Source organism: Perognathus longimembris, chromosome 21 (assembly GCF_023159225.1).
Source record: "Perognathus longimembris pacificus isolate PPM17 chromosome 21, ASM2315922v1, whole genome shotgun sequence".
In the NCBI taxonomy this organism is placed as follows: Eukaryota; Metazoa; Chordata; class Mammalia; order Rodentia; family Heteromyidae; genus Perognathus; species Perognathus longimembris.
The window spans coordinates 3,788,769-3,808,779 of NC_063181.1; the positions used below are offsets into that span (position 1 = coordinate 3,788,769).

The following is a 20,011-nucleotide window of genomic DNA, read 5'->3' on the forward strand; positions in this document are numbered from 1 at the left end:
CGGCGGGCCGAGGCCCCGCCAGTCTCCCCCTCCCTGGCATCTCTTCCCTGGCTTCCCGGCCCCTTCGGAAGGGCACCCCCAGCCGTGGGAGCCACAGGCCAGGGCCCTGCCGCCCCGCGGGGGGGGGGGGGGCGTGGCACTGGGAGGCCCGATGCCACTGGGTCGACTGGCTGGGACAGCACTGTTTTCTTAGCCCTGGTCAGGAGCCAGGTTCTAAGGGAAGAGAAACCCCAGCGCCCAGGGCTCACCCGCCAGCCTGCTGTGGGTCAGTACTTCCCTCGGTGTGAGCTGGGCAGCCCCTTTCAGAAGCACCGGGAGCCCCAAGCTGGGCACCAGGGCTACATCAAGAAAGCACTTAAGGCCTGGTGAGGCTGGGCGCCGTTCAGGGGACAGAGCGCTTGCCTCGGTTTCCCGGTCCCACAAACCTGGTAGATGAAGTTTCTCATACTCCATTTGTCCACTATACTCGGTTCAAGTGTGCTATAACAGCATTCTATGGTCCTGCCTGCTCCCCAACCGAGTGGAATAGCTACTGTTCCAGCTCACCTTGGGGCCAGCAGCAGGGACTGGGGCACCGTTAACACTGCAGAGAAGCCTGAGGCAGACCTGCCTCCAGCGGTGGCTCACGCCCACGGTCCTAGCAGGAAGCTCAGGAGATGCTATTATCCAATTAAACGCCCAAAGCCACAAGCAGAGCTGTGGCTCACCAGCCTTGAGCTGAAAAGGCGAAGGGACAAACCCCAGGCCCTGAATTCAAGCCTCAGTACCAAGAAATGTTTTGCCTTGTAAGAATGTGTGTCACTTACCCCAGGGATCACCACCTAGCCATCTCCCTCCTTTTCCTGGGTGCTCACGAGGAGGCAGACGCGGCGGGCACCGTGTCTGTAATCCTAGCTACTCAGGAGACAGGTCTGAGGACAGCAGTTGGAAGCCAGCCCATGCAGAAGAGTCCCTGTGAGACTCGTCCCCAGTGAACCCCTCAACAACGGTGCTGGGGGTAGAGCCCCAGCCTTGAGCCAAAGGGCTCAGGGATAGCGTCCAGGCCCTGAGTTCCAGCCCCATGACTGACCAAAAAGAAGGGCAGGCGGCAGGGGGTGCTGCCCGCTCAGTCTCTTGTGACGACTCCCATTTCCCACCACGTTGCACAGACCAAGGCAGGGGAGGTGGCCTCGCCCTACAGCCTGTTAGATGAATGGCACACTCGGCCGCGCGTGTGCATCCCAGCCAGACCGCAGGGATTCCCGGCACCCCTGGGATGTGTGGCCGCGGACCGCGAGCTGGTGTGTCACCTGGGGACAGAAGGGCAGATGTGGGGCACCGCACCAGCCCTGGCTGCTCGCGGCTTCTGTTCCCAGTCACCGGTAGTGGTGGCGCACGGAAGGCTGGGAAGAGCGCGTGAGCGAGGGACTTGCACTGCACTGTTTGGCCTGGTTCCTGTGCTTGCTCCTGGGACGCAGAGACGGAGGAGACCTAGCAGGGAGTTGGAGTGGTAGAGGCCTTGCCCCAGGCGCGATGCCAGTCTTCGGGAGTTAGCACCGCCTGAGGAGGGTGGGGGCAGGGCCTTCGTCCCTCCGTTGACCCAGTCTACCACACGTGCCCATCCCCGACCATTGCTGTGGGGCCCTCACCCCACTGGCCACGCGAATGGACCCTGGGTTTGGACTTCTAGCCCCCCAAACCGACCCTGACCAGAGCTAGATAAACCTTCCTTGGTAAAGTATTAGCCTCAGACATTTTGTTACAATGAGCAGACAAATGCATCTAGCTCTGTAACATTTAATGGCTTCTAGACTGATCTTTGACTCTTCTGGGGAGACTCCCTTCTACAGCAGGGGAGAGGGAAGGGCATGACTGAACCAGGTGGGAGAGACTCAGTTGACTTGCCATTCCATTACCTGAAAACCGTCATCCACCTTTCTCCAGTTTCACACTTGAGTTTGAGAAAGAGGAAGAAAGAAAAAGCTACTACAGTTAATGTAATAAGCTAATGCAGGGCTAGGAAGATGGCCTAGTGGCAAGAGTGCTTGCTTTGTAGACGTGAAGCCCTGGGTTCGATTCCCCAGCACCACTTATATAGAAAAGGCCAGAAGTGACGCTGTGGCTCAAGTGGCAGTGTTAGCCTTGAGCAAAAAGAAGCCAGGGACAGTGCTCAGGCCCTGAGTCCAAGGCCCAGGACTGGCAAAATATACAAATAATATTAAAAAAAAAATAAGCTAATGTAGCTAATGAGCCCAAAGTGCAGGAGGCAGACAGGTCAAGCGACTCCAGCAGCCAAGCCTTGGCCAGCAGGGACGGGGGTGGCCAGCTGCGCCCCCCGCCCCGGGCCCGTGCTGGTACACGGCCTTGTCCTTCAGTCACTCGTCACTCGCCCAAAGCCCAGTGACGGTGACTGGACAAGGGCTTAGTGCACACACAGTGAAAACCTTCCAAGTTCCCAATGCAGAGGCAGCCGGAGCACCCCAACTCTCCTTCCCCTGCCCCCCGGCAGGAGAGGGCTGCACTCCCAGGAAGTGCAGGGATGCAACTTAGCACGGAGCTAGACAGTGACCGGTCAGGACGGCTTCAAATTAAATAGCTTTAATTATGGTACCAGGAGCCGCCGCGAGGGCGCCCCCAGGTGGCCGCCGCCGGGCGTGCAGCGGAGGGGAGGCGCCCTTTCCTTCTCCTCCGGTCATCTCCGGTGCATCTCCGTTTCTAAAGGTCCAAGCACGCGGAGTTTGTTGGAGGGAGAAGGCCAGAGGGGAGCCCGGGGAGTCCGCGGGCCGGGGGCGGGGCGTCAGTGCTCGCCGGTCGGCACGTAGTCTTCCGCGACCTGGGACAGGGCGCTCAGGTACTGCCAGCTCAGGGCTGCCAGAAGCATGACGAACGACAGGTAGATGGGGGAGTAGTGGCTCCGCGACACCAGCTGGCAGTTGGGGAGGTTCTGGGTCCTGATTGTGGAGATGATGTGTCTCGTTTCACTAGAACTTGGGTCCGAGGTGGGGATTCTTTGATGTATCTGTTCAAGGAAACAGAGTCAGGAGGTGAGTCTCACCGACTGTCCTGCCCAGGCCGGCTTCAAACCGCAGTCCTCAGCCTCCCGAGCAGCTCGGGTTGCAGGTGTGAGGCCCGGCGTCTGGCAGCTGCCTCTGTGGGTACCGGGCAGTCCTCCAGGCAGGTAACTGAGGGGCTCAGAGAACGGGCAGTGCCTTGCCACAAGCATGCTGCAGAAATGTCACCCCAGCCTGCGCACTGCGCAAGCGCACCACCCGCCCCCTGGAGAGAGCGGTCAGGCCACGCTGCCCCCAGCTCCCGAAGCTCGGATGCCGGGCTCAGAAGGCGCCCAGCGCACGCTGCCAGGGTTCAGCCAGCGCGGCGCGGAGAAGGAGCATGGTCCCAGAAAGACTGGGCAGGAGCAGCTTAGGCAAGCCAGACTCGGCGTGGGGCCCGAGCCACAGACGCGGGGAGGCCAAAGGGGCCTCCCCGAGTCCTAGCCTGGCCGCCCGCACCTCTGCAGTGACGTCAGAGGCCTGGGAGACCCTGGTGCCCCCCCACCCCCATTCCAGGTGGTTCCCCAGGCACAGCAGGCCCAGAGGGGGCAAAGATGGCCTTGTGGGTGGCAAGCAGCATCTGGGCAGGGCCAGCGCACCCGTGGGCCCGGCCCGAGTCTCCCGCGACCACCCCGTCTGCAGTGTCCCCGTGCTGACGTGGAAACCGCCATCACGTTTTACAGACGGCTCTGAACCGAATCCACACCAGCGCTAGCGTTTCCTTCAGAATACCTGGCCTTTCGCTGGGCTAACTTTAAATCTAGAGACCTAGATCACAGGGCCAAAGTCTATTTTTAGCTTTCTGGGCTACCCTGTCACAGCTATTCAACTCTGCCCTGAAATTGCAAAGCCAACACGGGTGATAAACAAATGGAGGTGGCAATGTTCCAACGAACACACTTCTGAAAACAGGAGGCTGGCCAAGGACAGCTCGTCCTCGCACTCAAATCAAAGCAGGGCTACTTCCTACTAGCTAGGGGAAAATCAGACTTAAACATGAGCTCTCTGAGCTGGGGATATGGCCTAGTGGCAAGAGTGCTTGCCTCATATACATGAAGCCCTGGGTTCAATTCCTCAGCACCACATATACAGAAAACGGCCAGAAGTGGACCTGGCGCTGTGGCTCAAGTGGCAGAGTGCTTGCCTTGAGCAAAAAGAAGCCAGGGACAGTGCTCAGGCCCTGAGTTCAAGGCCCAGGAGTGGAAAAAACAAACAGACCATGAGCTCTCAATGTCCATAGGTTTTGATTTCCTCACGTTGGTGAGAGAATAGCGCGAAACAAAAGCAATCTGAGAATCACGGGGTGCCACGGGCTCGGATCCATCGCCTCCCCCCATGCCTGCAACATTTCCCAAGCAAGACCACCGCTAGTCTCGCTAGACCGTGGTGAGGTGTCAGGGTCATCTAGAAGGCAGACGTGGCCTGTCTCCATCCTCGCCCTATGGGGAACAGCAAAGGAGCTACCCACTGTTGGACAGTCAGGGGCGCTCACCTCTTCTATGTACTGGTATATGATAGCTTTGACGGCCGGCATGTTGGTGGCATCCATCATTAGGGTAACGGCTTGCCCCTTCCGGATCTTCACGACCCCTTTGAACACCTGCTGGTTATTGTAACAGGCAGCCAGCGTGGCAATGGCCATGACCTACAGAAGGCGGGAGGGAGAAACGCAATTCACGCATGCTATTTCCAGCCGAGAGCAGTCACTGGACACTGTGGGGTCTGCATGCCGAGCAACCAATCCGAAGGCCGACTGAGCACGCCAGGACCGCCTTCCCCACCCCCTCCGCCCAGCCACACGGGCTGCAGTGTTCAGTGGTCCTGTGGGACGGGCGGCTCTTGGTGTGTCGCTAACAGCACCCGTCTAAGCTAGAAACGGAGGCACTGGTCTATGGGATCAGGTTGTGTTATCCCAAGTCGAGGACAAGGCTAAGAATAATTTGGTGCTTCGCTTTTTTATGACGACAGCACCAGCCGAGTGAGCGTTAAGACCTAGCTTGGTTGGAACAGGGGATAGGAAAAGATCAGAATCGGAAAGAAGGTTCTAGGTTGAGCCTGGGCTGCGTGCGCTGGTGCCGCTCCGCACCTGTGGGATGGCACAGAAGTTGAACACGCTCTGGTTCCGGAGCCGCGACAGGTAGGTGATGACGTCGGGGATGTGCTGCAGGGCGTTGGTGATGAGCTCGTTCAGGCAGTGCACGGCCACGTCGATGTTCTCGGGCTTGGCGAAATCCCCCAGCTTCTTGACATACCTGCCCCAGACCTAGCGGGCACGCAGAGCGGAGGACGAGTGAGCGTGCGCCCAGAGAACTGCCGGGGGGGGGGGGGGGGCGGCTCGCCGAGGGGCCCGGGCTCCGCCCCGCCACCGCCAGCCCCAGGTGGCCTCTCACCCACACCAAGCTGTTTCAAGTTCTGCGCCCACCCACCAGGTCCAGCCCCCCCCCCCCCCCCAGGAGCCAGGTGCGGGTGTCCCCGTCCCTGAGAGACAACGAGCCCTGGGAGAGGAGCTGCACGGCGGGCTGGGCCCATTGCTGAGACAGAGCCCAGCCACGGACGGAACCGGCTGCAGTGCTGCCAGGGAAACACCGCAACCCAAGGCAGCCGGCCTCCGGTTCCCTACCAACGATCCTCACTTCCTGTTCCCATAAGAAGCCGGCAACACTCAGATTTGGGGGAAATAAGTGGTTATGCACCCCAAGAACATCACCTCCCTGAACCTTAGAACTTGACAGTAAAGTGACGCCCTCGGTTCCAACCGTGCGTTGGGTTTTTTCCTTTTTGTTTTGTTGTTATTTTGTTTAGAACTGGAAACAAGGCATCACCAATCACTACAGGATGGCCTTAAACTCTCAATATTCCAGTCTAAGCCTCCGGACTGCTGGGACTACAAGATGCATACCACCATCCAGCCTGGTTTAATGCCATTAGAGGGTTCCCTGAAGCTAGCAAATAGTGTACTTTTATCCTTAGCTAATTCTTTTTTTTTTTATTCAAAATTTTTATTATCAACCTGATGTACAGAGAGGTTACAGTTTCATACGTTAGGCATTGGATACATTTCTTGTACTGTTTGTTACCTTGTCCCTCATACCCCCCTCCCTCCCCCCTTAGCTAATTCTTAAGCTTCCTAAAAATGCTTGCTTTCTGTAGTTTTACAGACTCTTCAAAATAAATGAGTAGGCCTGAAAGGGCTAGGCTATTCTATTGACTTACTAAAGGTCAAATTTGTTATCCATCTCTAATTTGAATTCAAATACACACAGTTGACGTTACTGGATAGTTCTGCAAAACCTGGAGAAAATTACTTCATGAACTTCAAACCCGTTGACAATGCTGACAATGATCGCTGTATGATCAATGTTCCAAGCTGATTTCCAACAACACGATTACCTTACTAGGAACTGAACTCATGGCTTCCTGCATGCTAGGCAAGTGCTCTACCAGCGGCCTGATTAGTGATAATACTGTATTAACTTTTGGATCACCTCCCACTTCGATGGTACTATGTAACCCAGAATTCTGTGTCCAGCTTTTTACTTCACTTGGAAGAAACTCCTCCTGCTCAGTCTCCACTCCTGCCTTGCTTTTTGTTTGCAGTCACAAGGTCTGATCGTATGTTTTCATAGAACTGAATATATTTGTTTTCTTTAATTGGGAGAGAAAAGGGAAGGGGTGACTTTGTGCAAAAAAAAAAAAAAAAAGAAAAAACTAGGGGCTGGGAACATGGCCTAGTGGCAAGAGTGTTCGCCTCGTATACATGAAGCCCTGGGTTCGATTCCTCAGCACCACATATATAGAAAAGACCAGAAGTGATGCTGTGGCTCAAGTGGTAGAGTGCTACCCTTGAGCAAAAAGAAGCCAGGGACAGTGCTCAGGGACAGTGCTGAGTCCAAGCCCCAGGACTGGCAAAAAAAAAAAAAAAAGTATTCTTTACCTGACTTATGCAACTGTAATCCCTCTGCCCATCACCTTTATAACAATGATAAAAAAAAATTAAAAAGAAATATTGTTCTGTATGGACTCTCCCTCCATATAGCTAATATAAGCCAATAAAAAAAACCAAAATAAATAAAAATAGGTAAATATCTAAATTTGTTTTCTCCCAAATATCCTATTTGTGTTACCTCTTGAGGCCAAAACTCTCTCCCTTCCCTTTGGTCTTCTAGGTAATCACGGATGATGTTTGTCTTCTGCAGGAAGAGGCCCATTGAGTTCGCGCACTCCCAATCTTCACCAACTAAGGGGTCTTCAAACTGGGAGGCGGAAAACAGCTTGGAAAGGCCAATTCCCACCAGCCCGGCGACGTAGTGGCAGTACTGCAAGACATTGTAAAGTACTTCAACAATGACTTTTTCACCAAAATAGAAATGCTATGTATCACTTGTTAACAAAACAAAACCCATAGCTGGGCACTGATGGTTCAAGCCTACAATCCTAGCTACACGGAAGGCTCAGGCTTGTAGTTCAAAGCCAACCCGTGCAGGAAAGTCCATGAGACTCCCTTCTCTAATTAACCACCAAAAAAACTGGAAGTGGTTTGAGCTGTGGCTCAAAGTGGTAGAGCATTAGCCTTGAGCAAAAGAGCTCAGAGATTGCACCTACACCCCAAGTTACTATGGGCACACATGCATACACAGGACCAGAAATGGTACAAATAATAAAGCACATACACAAATATTCCAGAAAGGAAATATTTCTTGTTTTAAATGTGAAAGCTACTAGTGTTTTTATATTATAGGAAACAATCTGGCCATTTACTGACAATTTCACAGCAAGCCAGAGGCCATTTTTGAAGTTCTGTGTCCCTACAATTAAAACAAGTTCAATTTACTTTGGCTTGTTTTGTGGTAAGAGCTCCAGGACATGTGATTTCATTGATAGAGCATTAAACTTTACACACTATTAAAAGTGTATGAGGAGAACCCACCAACCCACCCAAATGTGTAGCAGCACCACCAGACCTAGAACTGAGGGCAGTGCTAGTCTGTTCTGAGCTCCCGGAAGCGCTGTTCAGGCCACTGACCTTATCCCAATCCTGTTTGGAGGTCACATCCTTAGTCAAAAACTCTGCCATGCCAAATCCCATTTTCCGGCAAGCTTCAGCAATCACTGTTTGGTATTTCTCAGCCAGATTTCTAAATTCCAGGGAGATCTGAAATGCAAGCCGTAAAAACAAACAAAAAAACAGGAAGTACGAAATGACGTACATACACGATGTTCCAGATCTCAGAGGGCAGATGGGCCAGACTCCCTCCCTGGAGGCCACAGTCCCCCCTCAGCCAGAACTCCAGCCCCATACCAGGGCTGAAGCTACATTTTCTTTTTTCCTTCCTAAGCCTAAGCTCTGATACAGCAAGGTAGTATTCCTTGGTTCTGAAGCACACTGCCTCTGCAAAGCTATCTCGTTCAAGCTCAAGGAAGTGTTGATCCCTTAAGGAATCTTCAGTATCTGGGATTGCAGGCAGGTGGCAGCACCAGGAAGCTTTGTAAATGAAGTGCTAGGAAACAGACTGCCACATGGACGTGTGTGCGCGCACACGTGTGGGGGGTGCACACGTGGGGGGGGGGGTGCCAGCTGTTGCTGAGCACCCTAACAACCCAGACATCTAAAATCATGACCAGTGAACAACCAATGTGAAGCCCCTCCCCCCACACCGTAAAATCAATCTAGCCCTTCCAGAACAGCTGCGCCAAGTCCAAGCCGAAAGCTGACTGCACTGACACCAAGTGGGGTGCTCCAAATCCTGCCTAGGGGGGCTGGAGCGAGGGCACGAGGAGGCCCCTGAGTTTGAGCTGTTCTCTGGAACTTAGCAAGTATGTAACTCAGGAAAGAGACAGAAGCTCAGCAGGAACAAGTGACCAGGCAGAGGGCTTGGGCTTCCCCAGGACTGGCTGGCTCCTCCCCCAGCAAGCTCCGCCCCACCACACCAGGGTTCTTCCCCATAGATTCCGGGTCCCAGGACTTGCAGGCGCCCAGGGCACTGAAGGGGAGGAGCCAAGGCCTGGGCAAACCCATATGCGCTGCCCCAGGGACCCTTGAGCTCTGGAGGGTGAGGAAGTCAGGGTGAGGCCCTCAGATTGGGGGGGGGGGGGGGGAACGGAGGGACGGACTCTGACGTGGGCCTCCCGGTCTAGTGTACTAGCTTCCCCATTTCCCTCCAGGCAGACTGAGAGGCCTTCGAGCTTGTTTTGTTTGTGTTGGTACTGAGGCTTGAACTCCAGGCCGCTGGCTCAGCTTTCTCCCCCCTCAAGGCTAATGCTGTACCACTCCAGGCACAACTCCATTTCCTGTCTTTTGCTGATTAACTGGAGATAAAAGTCTCATAGGCCTTCCAGCGCGGGCTGGCTTTGAACTGCCACCCTCCGGTCTCAACCTCCTAAGTAGGTAGTAGGGCTGTAGGCAAGAGCCACCGCACCTGGAAGGCCTTCTGCTGTGTGTGAGGAAAACATGAATCCATCCGGAACATAAAGGGTTAACATCTGGCCTGCATTCTTCTTTCTAACCTTCTGCCTTCTAACCGTCCTACTCCAAGCAGGGAAAATGCAAGTTCACGTTCGAATCTGAGACGTTCTGGCCGGGGAGGGTCACCCCTCTCTCCGGCCACCAGGGGCCCGGGGACACTGGCCTGCGGCACCGGCCTCAGTCCCAGCTCTAACTCCTCACTGGGTTCTCCACCAGCTCTGCTGATCCGTGGCTTACTGGATTACACAATGCTGGCTTTGGCTGCGGAGAAGGGTTCTCAGCCACCTAAAATACTTTTGCCCCGAGGGAGCCGTTCTCAAACCTCCCTTCCAAAGGTGTGACTCTCCTGTCCACCCAAATCCCTCCTCACTCTGACTGATACATTTCAACAGCCACCTAGGACAGGCTCTGCTCTAAGACTCAGACTACTGTGGATAGAAAGCAGGGGTTCACACCAGCCACGAGTGGAAAAAGCAAAAGCTCAAGCCCTGGCACCGACGTGAGAACCTGTGACACGGTTAAATCACACGTTCACCGCTAAGCCAGGGAAGCAGGAGAGGGGGGCTGGGCACAAGCACAACATAAACTTAGGGGCCGTGGAGGAGCCACGCTCGTGACTATAAGCCACTTGACTCCCAGAAAAATGGGAAATACTTGCAGAGTATTTGGCATGGACTATTCCAAATAACCTATGTGAAATTATTCAGCCCTCATAATTCTCACTTCAGAGCCACAGTGGCAGACCTCCCGCGCCTCACACCGTGCCACAGGTGTGACCTCGCTGATCTACCACACTCAGCCTCATTACACACCCAACTAAGCTACTGAGCCAGCCTGAGAATCTATTATTTTACAGCGCTGGAATTGGATGCATCCTTCTTTAGGAATCACACTGCACTTCCCAACAGTAAGGGCAGGGCTACTGCTGTGACGAGATCTTTCCCTACACCCGACTCTCAACACACACAAAACTAAGAGGTGAGCTGCGTCCCGCGTCCCTATAGCATCAGGAGAAACTGCGTCCCAACTGCTATATAACTAACCACCAATCCACATGCTGGGAGGCTGCAGCCTAAGCAGTCTGCAGGAGTTCCCAACACACCATGTGCCCCAGACCGTTCACCTGCGGGCTCACACACAAGACCCTGCCCATCTCCACGCGCGTGCACACACCCCAGACCGTTCACCTGCGGGCTCACACACAAGACCCTGCCCATCTCCACGCACGTGCACAGAGGCGCCCTTGGGTCCCTACCGTGGGGAAGTCCTCCAGCACTTGCCGGTCCTTCTCCTTGCTCTCCATGAAGCGCCAGTCTGGTTGGTAAAGGAAGGTGTGAAAGCTCTGCAGCAGAGGAACCTTCTTCTCCACACTGACGCTCATGTCATCCTCCAGCGTGTCCAGAGAGCGGAGGACCAGGTAAAAGATGCACACCGCATGGCTGCAAACACAGGACACTCACTCAGCATCTCTCAGTCGGAGATGTGGGCACAGAGGCCCACGCCTGCAGTCCCGGCACCTGGGGGACTGCGGCCGGAGAACCCTGGGTTCAAAACCACCCTGGGCTTTTAGAAACCAAGAACTTGTCTCCAATTGACCACCAAAAATCTGGAAGTGGAGCTGCGGCTCCGAGCACCAGCCCTGAGTGGACAGCTAAGGGCCAGCACCACAGCCTTGAGTTCCAGCCCAGGACAATACAGACAGACAGACGGACACACAGAGAACCAACCTCCCAGACTTAGGAAACAAGTTGCTTTTCCCATCTTAAACCAGAGTAAATAACTTCGATGACTCAAGAGTAATAATAAAAAACAAACTGGCTCCCAGGACAAAGGGAAAGGCCACAGGGACTTCTCTGTGGCCGTGGGGTCCCCCTGTCCTCCCCCCACCCCCGGGGCTGGGAGGCCCCGTGCTCACTGGGCCCGGCCGGAGCGGGGCGGCTGCCAGGTCTGGCGGTGGGTGAAGTAAACACGGGCTCCCGGGCTCCCCCCCCCCGCGCCCCCCCCCACGGGGCTCGGTCCGTGCGTCCTCGCTCACCGCAGCTCGCCGTCCAGCGCCTGGATGACGGCCGAGAAGCTGCGGCTGGTCTGGTTCAGGTACTTGTAGCAGGTCTTCAGGCCGCTGCTGAGCGAGTCCTGCGGGCAGAGCGGAGGCGGCGCGGTCGGGGCCGGGGCCGGGGCCGGGGCGGCGGGGGCCGAGGCCGCGCGGCGGGGGCGGCGGGGGCGGCCCGGGCTCCGCGGGCCCCGCGCGTCCTTCGGGGGCCAGGCGCGGCCCCGCCGGGGGGCGCCGGGGCTCAGCGCCCACGAGCGCTTCAGCAGGGCCATGGCCTTGGTGCTGCACACGGCGGCGGCCATGGGGAGCGGAGCGGCGGGACCCGGCCGGGCGGGCGGGGCGCTGCGGGGCGCCCGGCACCCGAATCCAGCCAAGCGGAGCGGAGCCCCGGAGCCCCGCCCCGCCCCGCGGCCCCGCCCAGGACGCCCTCCCCACGCGGGCAGGCAGAGGGGGGCGCAGGGGGCGGGGCTCGGCCCTCCACCCCCAGGACGCCCTCCACCGGGCAGGCAGAGGGGGGCGCAGGGGGCGGGGCTCGGCCCTCCACCCCCCGGACGCCCTCCACCGGGCAGGCAGAGGGGGGCGCAGGGGGCTCTCGGCCCTCCACCCCCAGGACGTCCTCCCCACCGGCAGGCAGAGGGGGGCGCAGGGGGCGGGGCTCGGCCCTCCACCCCCCAGGACGCCCTCCCCACCGGCAGGCAGAGGGGGGCGCAGGGGCTCTCGGCCCTCCACCCCCAGGACGCCCTCCCCACCGGGCAGGCACAGCGGGGTGCAGGGGGCGGGGCTCGGGCCTCCACCCCCAGGACGCCCTCCCCACCGGGCAGGCAGAGGGGGGCGCAGGGGGCGGGGCTCGGCCCTCCACCCCCAGGACGCCCTCCCCACCGGGCAGGCACAGCGGGGCGCAGGGGGCTCTCGGCCCTCCACCCCCAGGAGCCCCCCCCACCTCCCCGGCTCACCTCCCCGCCTCGCCCCTCCTCCTCTCCTAGAACAAACTTACTTGGGTCTGCCAAACCGTCCCCCACCAGACCGGACCTCCCTTCGGAGGGGGGGCCGGGGGGAGGGGGGCTGGGCCGGGCCCCTGGTTCCCACCCACCCATGCAGGCCTCAAAGGTTTTTCTCAGCGAGCTAGATGGGCTTTCCGCTCTTCACCTGCTGCGGCTGGGTGCCAGGCCTCCGTCCCGCCCGTTAGCCCGCCACTCCCCAGCTGGAGTTCCTGAGACCCCCTCCACTCGAAGGTGCTTCCCACCATCTCCTTGAAGGAGGCGCCCAAGAACAACGCCCACAAGCCGGGTCCGGGCCAGGAGACTGAGACCTAAAGATCAGGGCTTGAAACCAGCTAGACAAGAAAGTCCATGAGATTTCACCTTATCTCTAATTAGCTACCAAAAAAAGCCAGAAGTGGACCCGTGGCTCAAGTGGTAGAGCACCAGCCTTGAACAAACAGCTAAGGCACACACACAAAGTAAACAGATTACAAACAATTGTGGTTGGTGTATATGCATTTATTTTTTTTTGCCAGTCCTGGGGCTTGGACTCAGGGCCTGAGCACTGTCCCTAAGCTTCTTTTTGCTCAAGGCTAGCACTCTACCTCCACAGCGCCACTTCTGGCTTTTTCTATATATGTCGTGCTGGGGAATTGAACTCATGTATGAGACAAGTGCTCTTGCCACTAGGCCATGCATTTTTATATAAACTCTTTGAGCAGTTTTAGGTTTACAGAAAAACAGCACAAAATGTAGGATTTCTATAGTACACACACACACACACACAACCTCCTCACTCAGGAAGTGAGAAACCTGAAAGATCTAACAATAGGAGACTTTTACTGTTCTTACTAAGGTGCTGTACAGAGGAAACTTTTCAAAACAGCATGCATCGACTAGTAGAAAGTCCTCTAAAGTCCGGCTGGAATGTTAGTGGACCTTGCCCTCCAGGTGGACTATGTCCTTCGTCATTTGTGTATGTTTCCTAAATTTCCTAACACAGAGATACATACTGTCTAAAGAATAAAGATGACAAAAGAAATCACATAATCCTGAGAATTTCACTGCTATCCTATTGCTATCTCCAATAAGAAATATTAGCAAAAACTAATATTTACTGGGCACTATGAAACACACAAAATATCCAGCAAAGATAGATGAATAAATTTATACACAACTCAAAAAGTGCAGACAAGTTCACAGGAAACAAAAAGAAACTAAGTAACAGTGGTGCTTGGAGCTCCAGGAGAACCCTTCCTACCACACCACTCTCTTGCTCTGCCTTCTGCTTTCCGTCCTTCTTTCCTATTTCCCTTCCCTCTTCCTGTCTTTTGTTTTCTTTCTGGGAGGAGACTGGAACTTAACCTCAGGGCTCCACACTGCCTCTTAGCCCTTTCACTCAAGGCTGGTGCTCTACCACTTGAGCCACACCTCCACTTCTAGCTTTTTTGCTCATGGACCTTTCTGTCACCATTAGCTCCAGAACGTGGTTTGAGAACTGGCATTTAACCAGAAGTTTCAATAAAAAGGCATAATCATGTTGGATTTGAAGAGCAACAATCTCAGGAGCTAGTGAATGACACACACACCCCACCCCTGTGAAGAGGGCAAGCTACATAACCTGTATCTCTTACTCTTGCCTATGTCATTCTTTTCCTGAACCTGTTTCAGCGTATCACCTGAACAGTTCCCCCAGGTGATCAGGAATAATAGGTTGTGTCCGTGGAGTGGCTCACGTGGTAGATCACCTGCTACAGCAAGCATGAGCAGCAGCAGCAGCAGCAGCCAGACACGGGTGGCTCACGCCTATAATCCTAGGCACTCAGGAGGCTGAGATCTAAAGTTCATGGTTCAAAGCCAGCCCAGGTAGGGAAGTCCTTGAGACTCTCATTCCCAATGAGTCACCCCCAAACTGGAAGTGGAGCTGGAACTCAAATGGTAGCCTTGAGCAAAAAAAGCCCAGGGACAGTGCTCAGGCCGAGCGAAAGCCCCAGGAGTGACAAAACACAAAGGAAGAATGCTGCACAGGGAAACCTAACTACTGCGTGGAAAACACTACTCACGCTGGGCATTTCCACGCCCACGCAATTCCCCAGTGCCTTATGTGTGAGGGTGGGGAGGCGGGGCTCGGGCCGGCTGCGGTCCCTGGGGTCCCCCTGCCCATCCCTGGGGCTGCCACGGAGGGAGAGACACCAGCCCCAGATCCCCAGGTGAGAAAGCACAGGACGTGGGCCTCTGGAGGGAGGGCGAGCACTACCATGCAGGGGGGGGAAAGGCAGCCCCTTGGGAGGTCACCACCCCCCACACACACTTGTTCTTAATAAAAACAGGTTTGCCTAGCAAGAGAAAACACGAAACCCACCAAGTTCAGAACTGGACTTCAACAACTGGACTAGTCACTACCATCCACGCCTAATACAACACACACGTTACCTTTAGTACCACACTCAACTGTTAAGAAAAGATCTCAGCTGGCCACCGACAGCTCACCCCTCGAATCCTAGCTACGTTGGAGGCTGAGATCTGAGCACCAGCTCAGGCTGCAATCTTGAGACGCCAATCTCCAATTAACCATCAGAAAGCACTAAAACGCATTTTAATTACAAACTATCAAATTATTTAAATACAGATTATTAAGCGATTTAATTACAAACTATTAAAGTGAAAACAACAAACTGCGGGGTAGCTGTGGCCAAGGAAGAGTGTATATCAACTTTTGGTCATATTTGTCTCATTTTCTTTACCTTCAGGAATGAAGTATCCCCAGATACTATTAAAGCCCCTCCCTCTCTGCATCTCTTGCCCTCCTCCCCAACCCCCCAACCCCCCAACCCCCGGGCATTTAGTTCAATCTTATGATATGGGAATTAGAGAGGGCTGGGAATATGGTCTAGTGGTAAGAGTACTTTCCTTGTATACATGAAGGCCTAGGTTCGATTCCTCAGCACCACATATATAGAAAACGGCCAGAAGTGATGCAGTGGCTCAAGTGGTAGAGTGCTAGCCTTGAGCAAAAAGAAGCCAGGGACAGTGCTCAGGCCCTGAGTCCAAGGCCCAAGACTGGCAAAAAAATAAAAATAAAAATAAAAGGGGGGGGGCGCTCTAGCTAAGGGAATTAGAGAAATGACAGCATCCATAAGGAATGTAAGGTGCACAAGTGGGCAGGCCACACGTGAAGAACTGGCTCTAAGGAAGGCCGAGGTCAGCGTAGGTTCTAAAAACTATAACACAGGATAAGTAACTAAAGAAAGGACATAAAACTTTTGGCCTTTTATCAGCTTTCTTAAGAGAGTTTGAGAGCTCACATTCAGGGCACTAAGTGCTGTAAACAAAACAACGATGTCTCCTGGGTTCTGAAGGTTAGAACAAAGAAGAAAGTTCTGCTCACTCTAGGCACATTTCCAGAAAACTCCTGGGGTCAGGATCAAGAGGTTGTGAATTACCAGGGACTAGAGATGTGAGAGCTGGAACTAAACATGAAATGTGTTTGAGATATATATTATATGCATAAAACACACGTAATATATACATGTGTGTACTACAATATTTTCACAGTACCTGCCCGACCTGTCCTATGAGGACAAATGTGGAATTTTCCACTTGTCCTACCATGTCAGTACTCAAAAGGTTTTCTGATTTCGGAGCATTTCAGGTTTCACAATAGGTATGTCCAACCTGTATTGATAAATAATTTCAAGAGAATCCCAAATAAAAATCTTAAGCATTTCAAGTTAAAAAATGATTGAAGCCAGGAACCGGTACCTCACTCTGTAATCCTTTGCTACAAAGAAGGTTGAGGTCTGAGGATCATGGTTCAAAGCCAGACCAGGCAGGACAGTCTGTAGGACTCCAAATTCCAGTTAACTACCAAAAAAAACTAGCAGTGCAGCTGTGGCTCAAATGGTTTGAGCATCAGCCTTGAGTATATACGCCAAGGGCACTCAGGCCCTGAGTTTAAGCCCCAAGACTGGCACTGGCGTGTGCGGGAATGTATACACGCTCGCGCGCGTGTACACACACACACATCAACAATAGTAAAATGTTTCAAGGTACCAAAGCAATTAAGCATGTATTTCCCTCAGGCAACCCTCCAAAGATTAATCCCTACCTGAGCAAGAAGCAACTTCCTCCTGTCTGCTACGTTTTCTTCTGACATTGCCCGTGTGCTGACACATTCTCTCAAGTTGATCTTGCTTAAACTAAGTGAAATTTGTGGAAGGCGGCTTTGTTCATAAAGTCAGCTTCACGTGTATTGACAAGCCAGCTATTGCAATCAAGATTATGACTTTAAGTCACCAATTTATTTTTTCCATGCTATTTCCCCTAGCCTGAGGTGTACAATCAAGAGACTCATATACCTGAGTGGAGTTTCGGGAGCATAAAGTCGGTGCACAATCCAAGACTGAGTGACTGCTTGTTATAAGGTGAGACACAGCTAGAGAAGCAGTGGAGCAAAGTTCACAGCCAGTGAGAAAATACATCAGTGCGGGGCTGCGGTGGCCCAAGCAGCAGAGCACCTGTTTCTGCCTGAGTTCAAACCCCAGTAACCACCTCTCACACACACACATCCCACTCCTTTCATTTTCAAGCTTGTTCAGTCTGCACACACACAGACACACACACACACACACAGACACACACACAATATTTCCTTCCTACATTTTCTTTTTTTGCCGTTGTTTGTTTGGCAGGGTCCCACCATCTAATTCAATCCGGCCTTGAACTTGCTGGGAAACTCAAGACCCTCCTGCCTCCATCTCTTGGATGCTTGGACTACAGTCCTTCCTCAGTTTCCTACCAACAACTACGTACGTAACACCTGGCTGTTCTGACAAGGTGGTGAACTCTGCCTGTCCGCTGCCCACCCTCCACATTGCACTAGCCGGTGAACAGGTGTCACCTGCAGGTTCTGCAGGTGTCAGCTGGATGGGTGCTGGAGGTGGCCTGGGCCGGGGCTAGGCCTGAGAGGATGAGGATTCTGAGTCGTCAGGCTTCCCTCCGGTACCTGGGATCCACCCGTGGACCGGCCCGCGCCCGGCCATCAGTAATTACGTAAGAACGATTTTCGTGGGAGAAGCTCCAGAAGAAGCACCGGGAGTGAGGCGGGTGGGACCTGAGGGGGGCGGGGGCGGCGGGGCCGCTCCGAGGGCGGGGAGGGTCTCACCGGGGGAAGGGAGGGGCCGGGTAGCACCCGCACAGCCCGCGGGGTCGGCAGGGATCCCCGCCCCCCCCCCCCAACACCCACCTTCTCCTCGGATCTAGAACCCCGCATCCGAGCGCGGACCAGGCCACACCACCGGCCAGGCCGAGGGACGGACGCCGCAGAAACCCGGAGGGGTGGGCGCGGCGGGGGGGGGGGGATCTGGGCCCAGCCCGCTCTCCCCCTCCCCCTCCCCCTCCCCCTCCCCCCCCCGCATGCCCCGGGATACAGGGCTGCCCCGCGCACCTGGTCCATCTTGGGAATCACCTTGCGCCCGCCGCCCATGCGGAAGCGCAGCAGGTTGTAGAACTCCTCGGGGTGGCCCAGGCACTTCACGAACTCCATGATGCCGGTGGCACGACCCGGGCCGCTCCCGCCCGCGTCCGGCAGTCTGACGGGGGGGAGGGAGCGGGCGCCGCCGTCCTGGCCGCCGCGGAGGCGGGTCCCACGCAGAGGCGCCCCGCCCACCGCCCGCCCCTCTCAACCGGCGGCCGGCGCTCGCGGGGCCGCCGCGAGCGAGCCGGGTGGAGTGAGGGGCCCTGATTGGCCGGCGCCTCTCGCACCAGGGAGACGCCAGCCAATCGGCGGCGAGGCGGTCCTGGCGTGACAGCCACAACCGAGAAGCCCATTGGCGGGCTGGAGAGAGGCGGGCGGGCGCGATTGGCCCGCTGGCGCAGGCTTTGTTTTCCTCCGCTCGGCTCGCGGGGCCCGGCGGCGGCGGCGGCCGGGGGCCCCTCGGCTACCCGGGGCGCACGGGGCTCCGGGCTCCGTGGCGGCCACGGCTCCCACCGTCCGGAGGGCGCTGCAGTCCTAATCCGGCCTGCGGGACCGCGGCTCTCACCCGGGGCGCGGGCCCAGCAGCTGCCCGGTAACCGAGCTGGGGCAGCAACCAATGGTCAGGTCCTGCCTGAACCCCGAAATTCCTGACCCGAGGGGGAGCGTTCTCCATGGAGAAGTCTCCATGGAGGCTCTCTTCGCCCCCCCTCCCCCCCCCAGGTGACAATGGGGAGGGACCACCTAAACCCCTGGAGGGACCACGTTAGCATTTCCCTAGCCTCGGGTCCTCAGCTCCTCCCCTAGCCCCCAGAGCCACCCATACCTAAGGAGCCACTCCTACTCACCACCTACCTACTCCCCCTTCACCCCCAGAGAGAAGCTGCCACCTGGATAAGGTGCGGGCGCCATGGTGCTCCCTCTCCCGTGGGAACTAGGGCCGCACTAATCAACCTCATGCACCTTCTCCTCCTGCCTGATCATCTCCTCTGGGTCCTCTGGGATGGCCGGGGCAGATCCTTTCAGAACGCCCCTGAAGTCAGCCCCCCCCCCCCCACCGCGGACAGCCCTGTGCCTCTGCTGCCGCCCAACTTCGGATCGCGGTGGAGGCAGCCTACACTGTGGCAGTCGGCACCTTCCTTAGACTCTCCAGATTTCAGGGCTGTTGTTTTTATTCACCATAAAAGGAGGACAGCAAGAAATGAGTATAGCCAGGTTCTAGTGGCTCATGCCTGTGGTCCTGGCCACTCAGGAGGCTGGGCTCTGAGGATGTCAGTTCCCCTGGTGGGAAAGTCCCTGAGACTCTATCTCCTATTAACCACCAAAAATCCAGAAATGGAGCCTGTGGCTCAAGGGGTAGCCTTGAGCAAAAATCGCTCAGACAGTGCTCAGGCCGTGAGTTCAAGCCTCGGGACCAGCATTTAAATTTTTAAAAAGCATGTAGCTGCATGGGTTATTTGGCAGATGACGCTTAAGTGGTAAGCATCCCTCCTAAGGTGAGGTCACGATGTGGGAACACTCAACTCAGGGCAAGCCCCGCGGGGTGAGTCCTCAAAGTGAGACAGGCTCCTAGTGGGGAGCCCTCAGTGCGGGAATGAGCACAGGGTGCAGGGTGGGTCCTAGATTCAGGATCAATCTCCACCCCTCTGGGTGGCGCAGGGTGAGCTCTCCATGCCTAGTGAGTACCAGGCCCAGAGCAGGCAGACGGACGACGGCCACACCAAGAAGCTGTCCACGTGGGGTGCCTGCCACTGTGGGCAACGTCCGTTTCAGAGGGGAGTGTAGGCAAGCCGTGTTTGACTTCCCTCCCGTCAATCCCTCCCTCCTCCCCCCTTCTCCTGCTCCTCCCAGCGGGTGTCACCTGGCCAGCCCGGCCTGCCAGCCCAGATCGCCTGCACAGACAGCCCACCTACCCCGCCTGAAGACCTTGACTGGGCTGGCAGTGGAGCTCAGCGTAGAGCAGCGGCCCGGAAACCAGCGAAGCCACCGGGTCCAGCCCCAGTACTACGAAAAGAG

The 20,011-nt window shown here is 55.8% G+C and overlaps 1 protein-coding gene across 2 annotated transcripts; it reads right to left on the bottom strand.

Annotated features, from left to right (window-relative positions):
• Positions 1–2,558: 2,558 nt before the first annotated feature.
• On the bottom strand, positions 2,559–18,104 carry Fdft1 (farnesyl-diphosphate farnesyltransferase 1). 2 transcript variants are annotated; one of them, XM_048330621.1, is made up of 8 exons: positions 17,969–18,104; positions 11,528–11,625; positions 10,748–10,931; positions 8,053–8,181; positions 7,154–7,345; positions 5,116–5,292; positions 4,522–4,674; positions 2,559–2,998 (listed from the first exon to the last, which is right to left on the bottom strand). In XM_048330621.1, exons 1-8 carry the CDS (start codon positions 18,065–18,067, stop codon positions 2,777–2,779), a joined length of 1,254 nt encoding a protein of 417 aa, XP_048186578.1. In that variant the 5' UTR covers positions 18,068–18,104; the 3' UTR covers positions 2,559–2,776. The 2 variants fall into 2 exon arrangements, with proteins under 2 accessions (XP_048186578.1, XP_048186577.1); XM_048330620.1 differs by lacking the exon at positions 17,969–18,104 and having other exon boundaries at positions 11,528–11,899.
• Between the last annotated feature and the right edge of the window lie 1,907 nt (positions 18,105–20,011).